The sequence below is a fragment of the Bubalus kerabau genome, chromosome 15, assembly GCF_029407905.1.
Source record: "Bubalus kerabau isolate K-KA32 ecotype Philippines breed swamp buffalo chromosome 15, PCC_UOA_SB_1v2, whole genome shotgun sequence".
Taxonomy (NCBI): domain Eukaryota; kingdom Metazoa; phylum Chordata; class Mammalia; order Artiodactyla; family Bovidae; genus Bubalus; species Bubalus kerabau.
The window spans coordinates 52,078,316-52,095,126 of NC_073638.1; the positions used below are offsets into that span (position 1 = coordinate 52,078,316).

The window sequence follows — 16,811 nt, forward strand, 5'->3', positions numbered from 1 at the left end:
TGGGTCGGGAAGATAGATCCCCTGGAGAAGGGAATGGCAACCCACTCCAGTATTCTTGCCTGGAGAATCCCACAGACAGAGGAGCCTGGCAGGCTAAAAAGTTCACAGGGTAGACAAAGAGTTGGATAGGACTGAGTAAAGAGTTGGATACGACTGAGCAACTAACACTTTCACTTTCTTTCAAGCAGCTACTGATCTAGCTGAATTTGTCTCTTTAAAAGCTTGATATCTCAGGAGCTTCCCTGGTGGTCCAGTGGTTAAGACAGCGCTTCCAATGCAGGGGCCATGGGTTTGATCCCTGGTCAGGAACTAACATCCCCCATGCTATGTGGCGCCTGGGACTCTTGTGGTCTAATCCAGCATCTGTGGTGGGGCAGGCAGAATCCAGGTGCTTAGGAAGGGGCAGGTGGAGCAGAAACCCATCAGCCTTGCTTCAGAAGACAGTAACTATTCACACTACAGCCTCATTGCATCTGTCCCCGGAGGCAGGCAGGGAAGAACTAGAGACAGAGAACAGGGAGTTAGACAGCTGTGAGACAGCGAACGCACTGACAGGGCCTCAGTCTTGTGGAGGGTAGAGGGTGTGAGCCAAGGCCCCTGCTCTGGGGCCTCCGTGGACACTCCTTCTTACTGGTCCTCCAGAGTGCTTGGGAGCCGAGGGCAGGCTGGCACACAAGCTGTTCCACGACCTCTTTGCCAACTACACAAGTGCCCTGAGACCTGTGGCAGACACAGACCAGGCCCTGAATGTAACCCTGGAGGTGACACTATCCCAGATCATCGATATGGTGCGTTGCTGTACAACCACAGAGTGTGCTGGAATGGTTGGAGGAGGAAGGAATGGGAAAGGAATGGGGGACGAGGAACTTCCCTAGCGGTTCAGTGGTTAAAACCCCAAGCTTCCACTGCAGCAGAGCATGGATTCTGTCTCTGGTCAGAAAACTAAGATCCCGCATGCTGCGTGGTGAGGTTAAAAAAAAAAAAAGGAATGGGGGATGGGAGTCTAGGATTACTCTCCAAACAATTCTTTCCTGGAAACATTAATATAACAGCTACCAAGTGTTGGCTATTAACCACTGGGTATCCACAATGTGCCCAATACTTGCACACTCGAGTTCCTGACTAGCAGAGATTACCATCCATGTAACTGCCGAGGAAACTCAGGCCCAAGGGAGAAGGGCCTGCCAAGGTCACACAGCAAGACTGTGTGGGGACTGGACTGTGTGGGCAAGTCAGGTCTGGGGGTGCTGACCAGAGCTCTGCAGTTGAGTGTGCACACACGGGGCAGGGTATGCACAGACGTGTGTCCACATCTATGCCTGCTCTCTGCCCCCACTTAGGATGAGCGGAATCAGGTGCTGACCCTGTACCTGTGGATCCGACAGGAGTGGACAGACGCCTACCTACGATGGGACCCTGACACCTATGGTGGTCTGGATGCCATCCGCATCCCCAGCAGTCTCGTGTGGAGGCCGGACATCGTACTCTATAACAAGTACTGCCTGCCTGGGTCCCTCCCCTCCACCCAAGAGATGGATGCCCTTGGCTCTGGGGATGCCCTTGGCTCTGGGGATGCACTTATTTCCCCATCCCCCAAACCAAACCTGACTCTAGGGCGCCAAGTAAGCTTTGCCCTGGGAGCCTTCTAAACGGCCAGGAAGGTGTCGGCAGTGGTGGCTGTGTGGTGCAGTAGGGCTTCCTGACACCACAGCTCATGGCAACGACCTACTGGGGGACCTCACAGTCCCTTGATAGCACCCCCAAGCCAATCCAGGCTGAATGTCTCCCAGGAACCCTCTGTGTGGTTCAGGACTAGTTCTATATCCCTCGCAGCCAGGCTTTTGGGGCACAGGTACCTCTTTATGTCACATTTCACCCTTCTGGGCCTGAGTCCGTACATTTTCCCCAGGGCCCCTTCAGGCACTTTGCAGATGGCACCCAAGAAAAGTTACCGTGCATCCCGTGTCCCCTTTAGGACTAGACCTGTCTCGTTCTGGGTCCTGCAGGCCCTGGCCCCATTAGGCCTCCAAAGACACAGAGGGCCCTCTGTGAGTCCCCCAGAGGGTTGGAGTCGCACCCCCCCTCTTAAGGGTCAGCCCGGACATCCAACGCCGAGGCGCCTCAGGGAGCCCCAACCCCCAACCCCTTCCCGCAGGGCGGACGCGCAGGCCCAGGCCTCGGCCAGCACCAACGTGGTCCTGCGGCACGACGGCGCAGTGCGCTGGGACGCGCCGGCCATCACGCGCAGCTCCTGCCGCGTGGACGTGTCGGCCTTCCCATTCGACGCGCAGCGCTGCGGCCTGACCTTTGGCTCGTGGACACACGGCGGGCACCAGCTGGACGTTCGGCCGCGCGGCGCCGCCGCCAGCCTGGCCGACTTCGTGGAGAACGTGGAGTGGCGCGTGCTGGGCATGCCAGCCCGGCGGCGCGTGCTCACCTACGGCTGCTGCTCCGAGCCCTACCCTGACGTGACCTTCACACTGCTGTTGCGCCGCCGCGCCGCCGCCTACGTGTGCAACCTGCTGCTGCCCTGCGTGCTCATCTCGCTGCTGGCTCCGCTCGCCTTCCACCTGCCCGCGGACTCGGGCGAGAAGGTGTCGCTGGGCGTCACCGTGCTGCTGGCGCTCACCGTCTTCCAGCTGATCCTGGCCGAGAGCATGCCACCGGCAGAGAGCGTGCCGCTCATCGGTGGGCTCTGAGGGCCCCAGGGTGGCCAGGGAGGGGCTGGCGGGGAGGTTGACCCCCACCCCGGGGGCTGGCGCATGAGGCCCTCCACAGGTGCAAGGGCCATTGCCGGACTGGCCTGGGTCAACCGAGGGGCCCCGCTGAGCATCTTGGGGCCCGGCCTTGTTCTGAGATGGAGAGGGAAGAGATAGGCCCCTTCCAGGGAAAACAGCCCTTCCCACACTTGTAGGGGTGGAAGGAGTTGGTCTCTTTTGGTTTTTTAATTTTATTTATTTATGTCTGTGCTGGGTCTTCACTGGCGCATGAGGGCTTTCTATAGTCGTGGAGAGTGGGGGCCACTCTCTGTGAGCACGCAGATTTCAGTAGTTGTGGCGCACAGGCTCAGTTGCTTGGCAGCCTGTGGAATCTTCCTGGACCAGGGATGGAACCCCCCGTCCTCTGCATTGGTGGGTGGATTCTTAACCACATGTGCCACCTGGGAAGTCCAGGAGTTGGTCTTTACTCAAGGACTTGTTGGAGGATGATCAACATTCACCAATATTAGAATAATAGGCGAAACATCTTAAGTACTCACTGCATGCCAGGCATTCTCTCAAACACTTCAGTTCAGTTTAGTTACTCAGTCGTGTCCAACTCTTTGTGACCCCATGAATTGCAGCACGCCAGGCCTCCCTGTCCATCATCATCTCCCGGAGTTCACTCAAACACGTCCATCGAGTCGGTGATGCCATCCAGCCATCTCATCCTCTGTCGTCCCCTTTTCCTCCTGCCCCCAATCCCTCCCAGCATCAGAGTCTTTTCCAGTGAGTCAACTCTTCGCATGAGGTGGCCAAAATACTGGAGTTTCAGCTCCATCATTCCTTCCAAAGAACACCCATTTATTAACTCAGGGGAGCAGCACCACAGACCTGTGTGCATGCGTGCTAAGTCGATTCAGTCGTGTCCGACTCTGTGTGACTGTAGCCTGCCAGACTCCTCTCTCCATGGGATTCTCCAGGCAAGAATACTGGAGTGGGTTGCCATGCCGTCCTCCTGGAAATCTTCCCAACCTAGAATCGAACTGGAGTCTCTTTATGTCTCCAGCATTGGCAGGGGGTTCTTTACCACTCGAGCCACCTGGGAATCCACCAGGAAGTTTCTATTGTAACTTGCCCAGGTCATGGTGGTTCTATTTAAGAGTGTGACTTTCAGGGGACTGTGGGTGAGTCCAGGCTTTAGCAGTGAGGGTATCAACCAGGGAGCAGGAAGCTTCTGAGAACCAGATGTGGGGATGTGGGAGGGGAGATGTTGGCCCTTACCTCCTTCCCACTTTTTTCCATTTTGCTTCGAGGGTCCTGAGAGCCTGATGGGGGATGCACTCATTCCTCCTTGTGTTCAGGCAGCTGGGGAGCTCTGGCCCCCTGAGCTCTTGTTTTGGGCCTCAGTTCCATTTCTCTCTTTTGCAGGAAAGTACTACATGGCCACCATGACCATGGTCACCTTCTCCACGGCACTTACCATCCTTATCATGAACCTGCATTACTGTGGTCCCAGTGCCCGCCCCGTGCCAGCCTGGGCTCGGGCCCTCCTGCTAGGACGCCTGGCACGGGGCCTGTGTGTGCGGGAACGAGGGGAGCCCTGTGGGCAGTCTAGACCACCTGAGTCATCCCCCAGTCCCCAGCCTCCTGACAGAGGCACTGGCCCCCCAGCAGGTCCCTGCCATGAGCCCCGGTGTCTGTGCCGTCAGGAAGCCCTACTGCGTCACGTGGCCGCCATCGCCAATGCCTTCCACAGCCACCGGGCTGCCCAGCGCCGCCATGAGGACTGGAAGCGCCTGGCCCGGGTCATGGACCGTTTCTTCCTGGGCGTCTTCTTCTCCATGGCTCTGGTCATGAGCCTTCTGGTGCTGGTGCGGGCCCTGTGAGTCCCGGGGGTCTGCTGCAGCCACAGCACCTCCAGATGGGGATGGATCAGCCAGGCCAGGTGGTGGTCGACCCTCAGGCCACCCGGCATCTCTCCACTGGGCCTAGGAGCCTGGGACATCCTCTCTTCAGCACTACTCACTTCATGGACCAGGAGTATTCATCATCTCCTCCACACTCTAACCTCTAAGGGAAATCAGAGCTTGCTGCTCCCCTGATTCCTGCAGAGGAGGAACTCTGAGAAGGGTCAAGATCGAAGTGCAGTTTGGGAGGGACAGAACTGAACTTCGGTGCTGAGTTTAGACACTTTCAGTGGGGAGTGTGAAGGCATGACAACCTTGCCCCATTTCCTGTCTTCTCTTCCTTCCCCTGTGGCTGCTGTTACAGAGACTCGGTCTAGCCTGACCCTGTCTAGGGGCTCAGAGAAGGTGACTGGGGATTCAGGGTTCCTGGTCCACTTTCCACAGCAGGAGGCCACATAAGGACTTGGCCCCAAAGCTCCAGCTCATAATAAAGTAATGTGTGCCTCGCATCTCCTCCATGTCCTGTCTTACCCTTAGGCTCTTGGTGGTGCAAGTTGGGAATCCAGCCTCTTAGGGACCTGAGGACCCATGAATCGGAGTGGAAATTACATCTTTGCTGATAAGAAAATGATTGGCATTTGATTGAGATCCCTAAAGGTCTCTCTGCTGTTTCCCTGCTCTCTCCTCTCTGGATTTAGGTCCAATCCTGCGTTCTCACTGTGTGAGCGTCACACAGTGACGTCCAGAGAGCTTGAAGGTGCCCAAGGTAGGGGCAGGACAAAGACCAGCCACTCACAAGGTGTTTGTTCCTTTCTGACTTCCACGTGTTTTCTGGGACCACCTGCGTACCTTGGACGCAGTCCCTGCCCTCAGATGGGAGACCAGAGGCAGGGCCCCTAACCTAGCAAGGAGGAGAGTCAGAGAAGTCTTTCTGGAAGAGCGAAAAGGAGCTGTCCAGGTGCACATGGGAGGCATTTGAGTAACATCAGTGAATACCATGGCCAAGTACTTTTCTCTCCAATCACTATGCCTCCGAACTACTATAATCTATCTCCAGGTGAGTGATTACCTGTCCTGCAGTCCCCCCACCTCTCTTCAGCATCTGACTCCTAGACCCCTGGGAGAGGCTCAGTCCCCACATTTTCTTCTTCCTGCTATCAGGCCCGGCAGCCACCAGAGAAGGTCCCAGAGTTTCCCGCAGATGGAGTTACCCCAGATCGTCGCCACACTCAGAGCACGCATGTGGCTGACATCCTCGTGTTGGGCAGAGGCTACAGGCAGAGCCATTCAGTGGCTGACGTATTAGAGGAGGCCCGGACTCTCTGGAAAGACTTCACCAACAAGGAACCAGAGCAGCAGTAGAAGGGCCCAGACTGCAGAAAGGGGGCTCTGACCCACGGCTGCAGGGAAAACAGAGGCAGAGAGATTCAGGGACAAAATGAGGAAGAATTTAGGGAGAAAGGTAGACAGAGATGAAAAGACAAGGAGAGTCCCAGTTCCCTTTTCAGAGGTCATTAAGTTTATGCCCCAGCTTCCTGTTGACACAACTGAGGCACTGCAGGGCGGGACGAAGTGGGGTAGAGATCTGAGCGAACTCTGATGATGCTGATCTTTGCTCCTCTGCCCAGACTCTGGTGGGAGAGGCACTGGTGGAGGGGAGGTGGGTGGCGAGGGGGAATCCTAAACTTCCCCAGTGCCTGAAATGACATTATCAGAACTCAAGCAGGTTGGAAGCGGGAGACTTGGCTGGTCTTGACTGTGCCACAGATGACTCTGTCGTCTGGAGCAAGTCACTTCTGTCTCTGGGCCTCACTTTGTTATGTAATGAGGGCAGTATTTCCTGTCCCACCTCCTTCCAGTTGATTATTGCGCAGTAAGAATAACGTGAGGTGGGGGCCCCCCTGGTGTGGTGGTTCAGAGTTGGGCTCCAGGGCCAGGCTGTCTGGGCCCCATCCCTTGCTAGGTCTGTGTGTGGGGCCGGTTGCTTCACCTCTCTGTGTCTCTCATCCGTGGAACAGGGGTGATGACAGTATCTGCACCATCGGGTCACGGTGAGGACTCCTGTGCCCGGAACCCTGAGTGGTATTGTGCCATGGAGAAGGGTGGGAGCAAAGTGGAGGCTGAGGCTCCTTCCTGCCCACTGTTCTAAAAGCCTTGAGGGAGGAGGCAGGACCCCAGGGTGAAAAGCAGCTGTGATTTCTTCCCTGAGAATGGCCTGTTCCCAGCTGGAGAGGTGATGCCTCAGGCAAACCCTGGGCCAGCAAGTGTTCAAGAGAAGAGAAGAGTCATGGCCACAGAGAATCTGGGGACCATCTAGTCCAATATGCTTATGCTACAGATAGGGAAACTGAGGTTCAGAGAGGAAAAACTGGTCACAGAGTTGGGGCAGAGCCTGGGTTAAAGCCCAGGTCTCCAGCACCCATGACCTGACCTTGACCTTGGGAGGTAGTCTGAGGGAGTTCTGAGCACAGTTATAGACAGAGGGCTCCCCCGCAGAAGGAGGACAAGGCCTGGGGAGGGCTTTGTGGAGTGGCCCTTCCCACTGTCACCTCAGTGTAGCCTGGAGCTCCCTGGGGTCTGATCAGTGACCTCCTTTGAAGGAGGGGCCGGCCCCAGGCCCGGGTGGAGGGGAGCAGGTGTGTCAGCTCGCCAGGTATACACCCCACGTATCCCACATATACACCCTGTGGGAAAGGTTAGCAACCCCCACGGGTGTCTGCTTAAGAAAGTCAATTTTTTTTTTTAATCAAAAGAGGGTTGTTTTTCATTTAAGGGGGATGTTCACCTAGGAAAGGGGCCCAGACCCAGAGCAGTCAGCTCATCTCCGAACAGAGTCCTGCCGATGCCTGCAGCCCTTACCTGAGTTACCCAGACGGCAGCGCTCAGACTTGCATTGCTTGTCTGCAGGAAAGAAACAGCAAAGAATCAAAGGCTCAATAGATCTCAGGACAGAAAGGGACCCCAGAGTACCTCCCTGACTAGCTCTCAGAGAAACTGGTGCCTTTTCCCCTAATTCTGCTTCCTTACAGTGGGACCACCCTTGCCTGGGTTTGACTAGACCCACGAGCAACGGGGCCAGGAAGGCCCCAGCCCTCAAAGCCAGGGTGATCTAGGCTCTCCTTCTCCTCCCTTGGCCTGTAACTTTGCCTCTATGCTGCACCCACCACTCCTTCTCCCCTGTCTTGTCCCAGCCAGGGAGGGGCTAGTTTACGTTCTTTGCCAGTCTTCGTCACTTTCCATCAAACATGCGTGCTCATGATGCTGTCCACGGTGGGATCTGAAGCCACAGTGGACCTGCTCCCACTTGGGATGTGGTCGGTGGATCCAGCCAACAGCCTGCCTCTTACTTGGGAAATAGCCTCACAAGCCCCTGGGCATCCCTCAACCAGGACCAGCAGCCCACAGCCCTTCAGTGACTAAGGACCTGTGCCCATCCTCACGATTACTCCTCTGCCTGGTCCTGGGATGGTGGAGAGGAAAGCACCCGAGAACCCAAACTGCCAGAACCCAAAATGGAACTTTGGGGGGTGGCACCCAAACGCTGTCTCACCACCTCACTGTCACCTTGACCCAGTACACGCACAGCCCAGGGTTTCTGCTCAGTCAAAAAACACACTTCTCTCAGAAAACATGGTGGGGGCCCATACTCATTTCTGGCAACAGCTTCCATCTGGGAGAGAAGCCTGATCAAGTCTGTTTGGCCCTCAGATGGCCAAAAACACCTGTGCTGGTCAGAAAACCCTCCCAGCAGGCAAGTGCCCAGCTCTGGCTTAGACTGTGTACGTGTCCCCTGAAAATGGGACGGGGAAGCCCAGCTTGTACACAGCTGCTGGCTGACATGTGCCCTGCTCACCTTTGATGTACTCGCAGTTGTATGTGCTGCGCTTGCCCACGGCCCGGAGGTAGATGCGGGAGGGGCCCTGGGCTGGCCTGCTGGCGTTGATCACCTGGAAGGTCTCAAAGGGAGGGATCAGCACTTCCTCCTCCCCAGGGAAGAAGGAATAACCCTTGATTGGGGCCCCAAGGCAGGTCCAGATGCCAAAGAAGGTGTCTTCCCCAAAGTGCTGGGCTGCAGTATTCTGCAGGGACGCGGAGGCAAAGCCCCCCAGCCTGATGGTGGCCCCTGGCCCGGCCGGCCGGAAGCGCAGGCCCTGCACCCCTCGGAACACCTGGTGGCACTGGGGTGGACGCTGGCCGCTGCTCAGCAGCTGCAGGGCTTCGGTCAGCAGGAAGTGGAGTGTCTTGAAGGAGAAGTGCTGGAGGTAGTGGGCCCGGGAGCGACCCGCCTCACGCACGGCCGCGTTGAATTCTTTGTGCAAGGGGCTGTTGGCCGTGTAAGCCAGGAGGGCCACCCCGTGCTCTTCTCGGAAGCCCAGGGGGACGAGCAGACGGGTAGGGCTGACGCCCCACTCGGGCCCCCAGGCCTGGCGCTCCCGCCACTGGCTGCTTGCCTGCGCCCAGCCATCAGCGTACACTTTGTTGGCCTGGAACTCTGTGCGGTTGAGTTCCGGGAGAGCAGCCGCCATGGCTGCGGCACAGCCAGCATACTGGTCATCGAAGGAGGCCAGGGCCATGTCTAGGGGCATTTCTCGAGAGAGGAGGTCTCGTCGTATAATGGGGTGGCTCTGGGCCTGTGAGAGGGGAGCAGCAAGGATTGAGAGGTTAGGCCCCAGGAGAACAGGAGCCCTGTTATCCAGCTCCCCCCTCCACTGAGCTGAGTGAGATGAAGGGCCCCAAACACACTTGGAGGGGAAGTGAGGTGAAAGTCTCTCAGTTGTGTCCAGCTCTTTGTGACCCCATGGAGTATACAGTCCATGGACTTCTCCAGGCCAGAATACTGGGGTGCGGGGGGATAGTCTTTCCCTTCTCCAGGAGATCTTTCGAACCCAGGTCTCCCACATTGTAGGCAGATTGTTTACCAGCTGAGCCACAAGGGAAGCCTGGAGGGGAAGGGGATTGGGAACTACCAGCAATAGATGCCCTGAGACTGGGCTCCAGGGCTGTTCCCTCAGACTGAGCCATCCCCAAAGGAAGCACCCGGCAGAGTTCAGAAGCCAGCACCTGGGGGATGGGGACAGCAGAGGATGACCATACCTGAAGTGCTTCCATGAGGCCCATGGACACAAGCAACAGAGACATCATGGCAGGGCTCTGCATGTTAGAGATGACCCTGGTCAAGTCACTCTCTGGGCCTGTTTCCTCACCTGGAAAAAGAGAATCTGCACAGTTCAATAAGGACAAATTGCAACTTCTTGGTGGTCCAGAGGCTAAGACTCCACTCTCCCAATGTAGGGGGCCCTGGTTTGTTCCCTGGTCAGGGAACGAGATCCCACCTCTGCAACTGAGAGTTCACGTGCTGCAACTAAAAAGATCCCACGTGCCACAGTGAAGGTGGAAGACCCTGTGCGCCATGAGTAAGACCAGCGCGGCCTAAATACATAAACAAACAAACAAACAAAAAACATGAATTGATACCTGGTCTGGGTCACTTACACTGCTTGGCACAGGGTCACAGCATAGAAATGGAAGCTCAGAAGAGAGAGAGAGCCCTTCTTGCTGGAAGGAACATGGGAAACTTCTGGAGGAGGAACATGTGACTAGGGTCTTATGGGATAAAGAGGAGAATAAGGCTTCAGTCAATGGAGGTGGGAGAGAAAAGACTGGAGTCTGGAGAGGGAAAGATGTTAGGGGCAGCAGGAATGGGAACAGGAAAGGTACTGGAGGTAGGAACTCTCACAATGTAAAGAGTGAAAGACACTTTTTCTAGTGTGGCAGGTGCAGGGTGGGAATGTTGGAAAGCTTGGGGTCAGTCCTGAAGGAGCTTGACTTCCACAGTGAGAGGTCCGGACTTGCCCTCGTGGGGACCTGAGGCTGAAACAGGGCAGATCCAGGAGTGGTCAGTTGGTGAGGCCGCAGCAGGACCTCAGGGACAGGCTCAGAGCAGGGCTCCAGGAAGGTGTTCCAGCTTTGGGTCAAGATTGGAACAGTTTCCAAGTTGGTGGTGCTTCTTTATTTCTGTTTATTACCAAGTAACGCATGCTCATTTTATATGAATGAATCACAACGCCCAAGGCCCCCATTTCTTCTTCTCCCTCCATGTCCCCTTTGCACTATTACCCAGGCCTGCTGTTTTCCTGGTAATGGGACCCTTCACGACCTTTTTTGATGTACATACAAATAATATAATATTTAAGTATATATACACACATAGTTTTCTGTGTGCAGCCTATTTTTGGTTTTCTTACTGTCACTTTTTTCAAAAAGAAAAAGGAAACATGCTTACATATACACATTCTGCAACATTTTCCCAGGAAATAATGTACCATACACTTCCTTCCATGTCATACATGCGTATCTACCTTGTTAGTTATAATGGCAGCATGGAATTTCATAGTAGAGTTAGTCCATAATTTAATTAACCATTTCCTTATTGATGGGCCCTTAGTGTTTTTTCCTCAGTCTTTGATATTGCATGTGATATTGCAGTGATCAGTTGTGTATATAAATCCTTATCTACTTGTCTGCATGTTTTTAAAGGAAAGTTATCAAGGTGATATTTAAAGGATCTGAATAGTGTTCCTTTAGATAGCCACTGCCAAATTGCCATCCAAAATGTCCCTCTTCACCTCCCACCAACAGTGGACAAAAGTGCCCTTTTCTCCAAGTCTTTGCCAACACTAGCCATTATGAATCCCTTAATTTCCATTTAACTGGTGGGCGCAAATGGTATCTAGTTTCTAACTTACCTCTTGGCTCACTAACAGGGTGAATCATAATGTTATTTTGGGGGGAGGGGCACACCTGAGGTGTAGCCTGGCATGCTGCAGTCCTTGGGGTCGCACAAACACACAGGCCGTGAAGTGTGGCAAAAAAAAAATAACATTATGATTCATCCTGGTAGTGAGCCGAGAGGTAAATTCCCCAACTTGGGATGGAACCCCAGGCCCTCAGCAGTGAAACTGCAGAGTCCTAAGCACTGGACTGCCAGGGAAACCCCATAGCTTTATTTTTTAATATTATTAAGTTTTAAGTTTCAAAAAGTAGTACATTTTCATTTTTCATAATTTATAGTCCACAAGGCATGCAGTGAAATGTCCTTCTCTCTGATTCCTCAACCCCATCCCCTCTCCCCAGAGGTACCAGTGTTCCCATTTCCTGTCATCCTGGCAGAGATACTCTAGGCGCATATCAGCAGATTCTTAGGTATTTCTGTTTTCCCTCTTTTATCCAAACCATAATATAGTTAGTGGTTTTTATCTGTGGAGATCTGATGAAAACTGAAAGTTCTCAGAAGATGGATCTGTGTGCCTTCACACAGACCTTACACAACTCTCAGGGTGGATGTACACCCTCCCTAGTCTTGCTTAGGTTAAGCATCCCTGCTCCCTGATCCCCTCTTGGTGGGACCTAAGTTTTGATAGATCAATGACCCTAGGACATGGAAATGTTCTGTGGCTATAATTTTGTTTCCCAATCTAAGATCTTATCACTGCCAATTCACAGTTTAAATTGCGGTGTGAGCCTCTCTGGGCAACGGAGTTAACAGCAGGTTTTTATCAAATTTAACATGTTCCAAACTGAACTCCTTATCTTCCCTCCCTCAAAACCTGCTTACTCATTCATTCAACAAAATAATAATTTAATTAATTAGTTTATATTTGGCTGTGCTGGGTCTTCGTTGCTACATGGGCTTTTCTCTCCTCGAGGCGAGCAGGGGTTACTCTCTAGCTGCGGTATTCAGGCTGCTCACTGCAGCATCTTTTCTTGTTGTGGAGCACTGGCTCTAGGGCACTAGGGCTGCGGTAGTTGCCGTGCCCAGCCTCCAGGGCACAGGGTCAGTAGTTGTGGTGCACGGGCTTAGTTGCTTTGTGCACCATACGATCAGGGATCCAGGATCTTCCCAGATCAGGGATCAAACCCGTGTCTTCTGCATTGGGAGGTGGATCCTTTAGCACTGAGCCACCAAGGAAGCCTCTCAACAGAAAATTCTTGAGCATCCTGTAATGTGCCAGGAGCTGAGGATAAAACTGTGATCATGAAACAAAAACAAAACCCATATCCCTGCTTGTTTAAACTCTTTTAAGGTGGAGACAGAGCTGGAATGGGGAATTTCAAGTAGCATGTGATGTATGTTACAAGAAGCCAAAGAGCGTGATGAAGACACATTTGCACCAGGAGTGGGTTTAAATGATGAGCTGTCTAGAGGAGATACGGAGTAGATAGAATTGAACATGGCATCACAATGGGGACTAAAGCATGAAATACTGCTCCCTAGTTCCAGGATAGAATGTAAATGGGCAGAGTATATAGCAGCAAAAAGCTACTTGAACTCTTGTGGTCTTTTGGAATCCCCCAAAGAAACTTGAACTTCTATAATAGATCCTCTTCTTATGGAAAATCCAGTCCATGGGTTCACTGGGGGCTTTCCTAACTCTGTACCCTCATGAGGGGAACATTAGACCCCCAAACCGGTACTCTAATGCCCTGGTCATTGCTATTGGTTCACGTTTGGACACATAACCTAAGTGAGACACTCAGAGTCCTTCCTGGGATTTGATAATAGATGGATGCAGTATAAAAGAGTATACCTGCCACTGCTGATTCATGGTATTGCCTCAGCTCACCTTCAGGTTGAAACACAGGAGCAATGAATAATTCTCAAGCATCTGACAGCTTCTCACCCCTACAACTACTACTACTAAGTCATTTCAGTCATGTCTGACTCTGTGCCACCCCATAGACGGCAGCCCACCAGGCTCCCCATCCCTGGGATTCTCCAGGCAAGAGCACTGGAGTGGGTTGCCATTTCCTTCTACAATGCATGAAAGTGAAAAGTCAAAGTGAAGTCGCTCAGTTGTGTCCGACTCTTAGCGACCCCATGGACCTAGTGCTCCATATATTCCTGTGTCCAAGCCTTTCTGCATCACCTGGGGAGCTTGCTCAGGGCAGCCCCAAAGTGCAGGAGATTTAATGTTCCCAGAACAACTCTCACCCAGTGAGGGTGGAACGTCAGATTCCCTAGTCCACAGAGGGTCCCCAGAGAGACATAGTTGACCGCAGTGGTCACACACTTTTTGCAGGGGCATTTGTCTCTCTTCTCTGTCTCACTTTGCCACTCCTTTATTTGTACTTCCTGAGACCACCTTACAAATAAGATCACTACACCCAAGTCCTTGCCTCTCGGTCTGCTTTGGAGGGAACCCAAACCAGAGAGAAGGCCTTCTTTTTGGGTCAGAGACCATCAGAACATAGCCCAGAACTGTTCCTCCAGCCTGGGCCCCAGAGGAGCAGATGTGGGCCCAGCCCATAACAAGGAGGCGCCCAACTAAGGCAGCCAGCTGAGGGAGGCTGGCAGCCTGAGACAGAGCTGCCCATCCAAGCTAACTTTAGCCCATCTACAGTCAACCTGAAGACCCAGGAGCATGAGAATAAATGTTTGCATGCCTCTGAGATTTTGTGGCCCACAGCAAAAACATGAAGCCAACTGTATCTCTCACTGCCTCTCCATTGCCCTGTCTCTATCCTACAGAAACACAGAAATAAAAGATTTTAGGCTTAGAATAGGGAAGGAGAATTATGAAGTCAGACTGAGGACACTGAATCATGTGGCCTAAGGTATTGGTAGTGACAGTGGACCCTACCTCTCTATGTAGAATTTACTGGACATGGTATCTGATGAGATTTAGGAGATGAGATGGGGGAAATCAAGGCTCACACTCAGGTTCCCATGCTGTAAGTTGGAAATACAGAGGAAAGCAGACTACACTTTGAAATCTCATCTTGCTCATCTCAACACATAGTAGATGATCAATTAAAGAATGTACTGAATATATGATCACATAGTTCAGTTTGTCCTGTGTGAACATAGGACAGTTCAGTGTGTCTGCAGGGGCCAATGTCTGAGAGGGAGCAGAATGGACAACAAGAGACATTTGAGAATCACAGGTGTACTGAAGTCAGGGAGAGATGAGGTCCCTGGGGAAAGAAGAAGAAGGGCTGAGGAGCAAAGAGAGTGGCTTGAAGCCAAAGCGCAGGTAGAGTGAGGCACTTCCTTGGGTTTCCAGAGACTCTTCACTTCTGGCCTTTGGGTACCAAGAAATACCCCGGGATCCTTGTGATGAATTTCTCTTTGGGCTTCATCCAGCTCAAGGTAGTTCCTCTGAATTTTCCATCAGAAAAGTATCATGCAGTCTGCCATCCTTGTTATTTATCCAGTCACCCAAAATGATTACTTGGCTTTCCATTCACTCATCAAACACTAGATTGGTTACCAAGGAGTGCTGTGCAGAGTATGAGTTAATCTTCAATGGTCCTTCCCTTTCCCCATCACCACCTCCCCCACCAAGGCTCTGGTCAGCTCCTGCCTCCTCCCTGGTCTCCTGCCTCCACTGTCGCCCCTGCAACTCCACGCTCCCCTGGAGCAGGGAGAACAATGAGTCTGAAGCACAGCTGATGATGTTCCTCACCTGCTTCAGAACCCTCTGTGCCAAACCTGCTGGGAGAAATATCTCAAAATACAGACATGAAAATTATGAGGGAAGGGATGAGAACACTACAAGAAAGAAAAAAGAAGGCAATATAAAACAAAACTTCGCTCTTACCCTCAGGACAGAGTGCTGGCATTTGAAGCCTTCTGTGACCTGGCCCTCCCCAACCTCTTCAGCCTCGTGCCCTTCCACCCTTGCTTCACATGGATGGCACAGCACGAAGTCCCAGATGAGGCACTGCTGCTTCCCTCCACGTGCTGGGGCTGCCCTTCTCCTGCTACCCACTCTTCCAGGAGTAGCTCAGGGGCCACCTCCCCCAGGAAGCCCTCCGACTCCTCTGGCCTCCTGAATCCCCTGTGCTTTCCTCTGTCACTGTGCTAGTCATACTGTGCTGCCTTCCGAGTCTGCCTCCCCTCCTGGCCTGTGAGTTCCTTGAGGGTAGGACTGGATATGACCCACTCTGTGTCCCCAGGGCTCAGCCCAAGGCCAGGCACACATGAGGCCTCCTGGAATGTTTGCTGAAAGTCTGAGAGGCTTTCTGGGTGTCACTAATAATGGAGACACCTGCAGAGCAGGTGGATTGATGGCTTAGTGACCAGTTTGGGGGCAATGGTGTGGGGGCCAGAGTGGTGGGGAGGGCCTGGAAGGTCAGGAAGTGGAGGCACTGGCAACCCCTTTTCCTCGCCCAGCTGCTGCCCTTCTGTCCTTCCTGTCATCCTGCTCAGGGCACCTCTCTTGTTGATTTCCCCTCATCCCGGCCCGTGATGAACATCCCCTACTGGGGATATTTTCTAGTTTACTTTAAGCTTGTTTTGTGTGAACTCCCTAGAAGTTTCAAAATGGTTTTTGGGCCAAAAGCATTAAAGCTGTGACCTAAGCCTGTGCTCAGTTGCTCAGTCCTGTCCAACTCTTTGCAACCTCATAGACTATAGCCTGTCAGGCTTCTCTGTCCATGAAATTTTCCAGGCAAGAATACTGGAGCAGGTGGCCATTTCCTACTCCAGGGGATGTTCCCAATGCAGGGATTTAACCTACAACCCTGGGTCTCCTGCATTGGCAGAGGGATTTTTACCACCAGCACCACCTGGGAAGCCCTACTGGGACTGGGACTCCAAATCCCTCCCTAGAAGTCCCCAAGTTTCCCAATGGCCTCAGCCTCCCTAGTATCTCAGACCTCTTTGTCAAATATGCAATGGTCTGCATGTTTGTGTCTCCCCAAAATTCATAGGCTGGAACCCTAATGCCTGATGTGATGATATCAGAAGGTGGGGCCTTTGGGAGATCATTAGTTCATAATTCATGATCCCTCATGACTTGGGATTGCTGTTCCTATAAAAGACACCCCACAGAGCTCACTAGCTTTTTCAACTTGTGAGGGCCCAGTGGGGAAGTGCTGGCTATAACCAGGAATAGAGCTGCCATCTGACCAGGCTAGCACCCTGATCTCAGACTTTGAGCCTCCAGAACTTTTTATATATATATATAATTTGTTGTTGATAAGACACCCAGTCTGTGGCATTTTTGTTATAGCAGTCTGAACAAAGATAAAAGGTTTCTTGAACCTTTTCTTAATGACTGCTATAACTCTACCAATAACACCCCAAATTTTGCATTTCAGAAACAGCTTTCTGTGCCCAGTGCCCAGGAGGAGGGTCGTATGCCCCTTACCTAGACCTTCTCCAGGGCTTGGAAGCTGGTGTTGGTCTCCAGTGACA

At 52.8% G+C, this 16,811-nt stretch overlaps 2 protein-coding genes across 3 annotated transcripts; one reads left to right on the forward strand and one right to left on the reverse strand.

The window, feature by feature from the left end:
• Positions 1 to 587: 587 nt before the first annotated feature.
• CHRNA10 (cholinergic receptor nicotinic alpha 10 subunit) lies at positions 588 to 4,588 on the forward strand (the record flags this gene model as incomplete). Its single annotated transcript, XM_055548943.1, has 4 exons — positions 588 to 788; positions 1,341 to 1,495; positions 2,156 to 2,688; positions 4,131 to 4,588. Coding segments are annotated over 4 exons (1,347 nt in total), but the record flags the coding sequence as incomplete, so codon positions are not given.
• Positions 3,273 to 16,811, reverse strand: ART1 (ADP-ribosyltransferase 1). 2 transcript variants are annotated; one of them, XM_055548941.1, is made up of 5 exons: positions 16,765 to 16,811; positions 9,704 to 9,813; positions 8,463 to 9,240; positions 7,469 to 7,510; positions 3,273 to 6,009 (listed from the first exon to the last, which is right to left on the reverse strand). In XM_055548941.1, the coding sequence occupies exons 2-5, from the start codon at positions 9,764 to 9,766 to the stop codon at positions 5,912 to 5,914; spliced, it is 981 nt and encodes a 326-aa protein (XP_055404916.1). In that variant the 5' UTR covers positions 9,767 to 9,813; positions 16,765 to 16,811; the 3' UTR covers positions 3,273 to 5,911. The 2 variants fall into 2 exon arrangements, with proteins under 2 accessions (XP_055404916.1, XP_055404917.1); XM_055548942.1 differs by lacking the exon at positions 16,765 to 16,811 and adding an exon at positions 9,943 to 10,037.

Excerpts from the sequence above, each read along its gene's own strand:
- ART1 (XM_055548941.1), bottom strand. The coding sequence starts at position 9,766 with ATGCAGAGCCCTGCCATGATGTCTCTGTTGCTTGTGTCCATGGGCCTC. Across the intron at positions 7,511-8,462 it reads CAACTGCGAGTACATCAAAG|ACAAGCAATGCAAGTCTGAG; the intron begins GTGAGCAGGGCA and ends TCTTTCCTGCAG. Across the intron at positions 6,010-7,468 it reads CTGCCGTCTGGGTAACTCAG|CCGTGGGTCAGAGCCCCCTT; the intron begins GTAAGGGCTGCA and ends TTTTCCCTGCAG.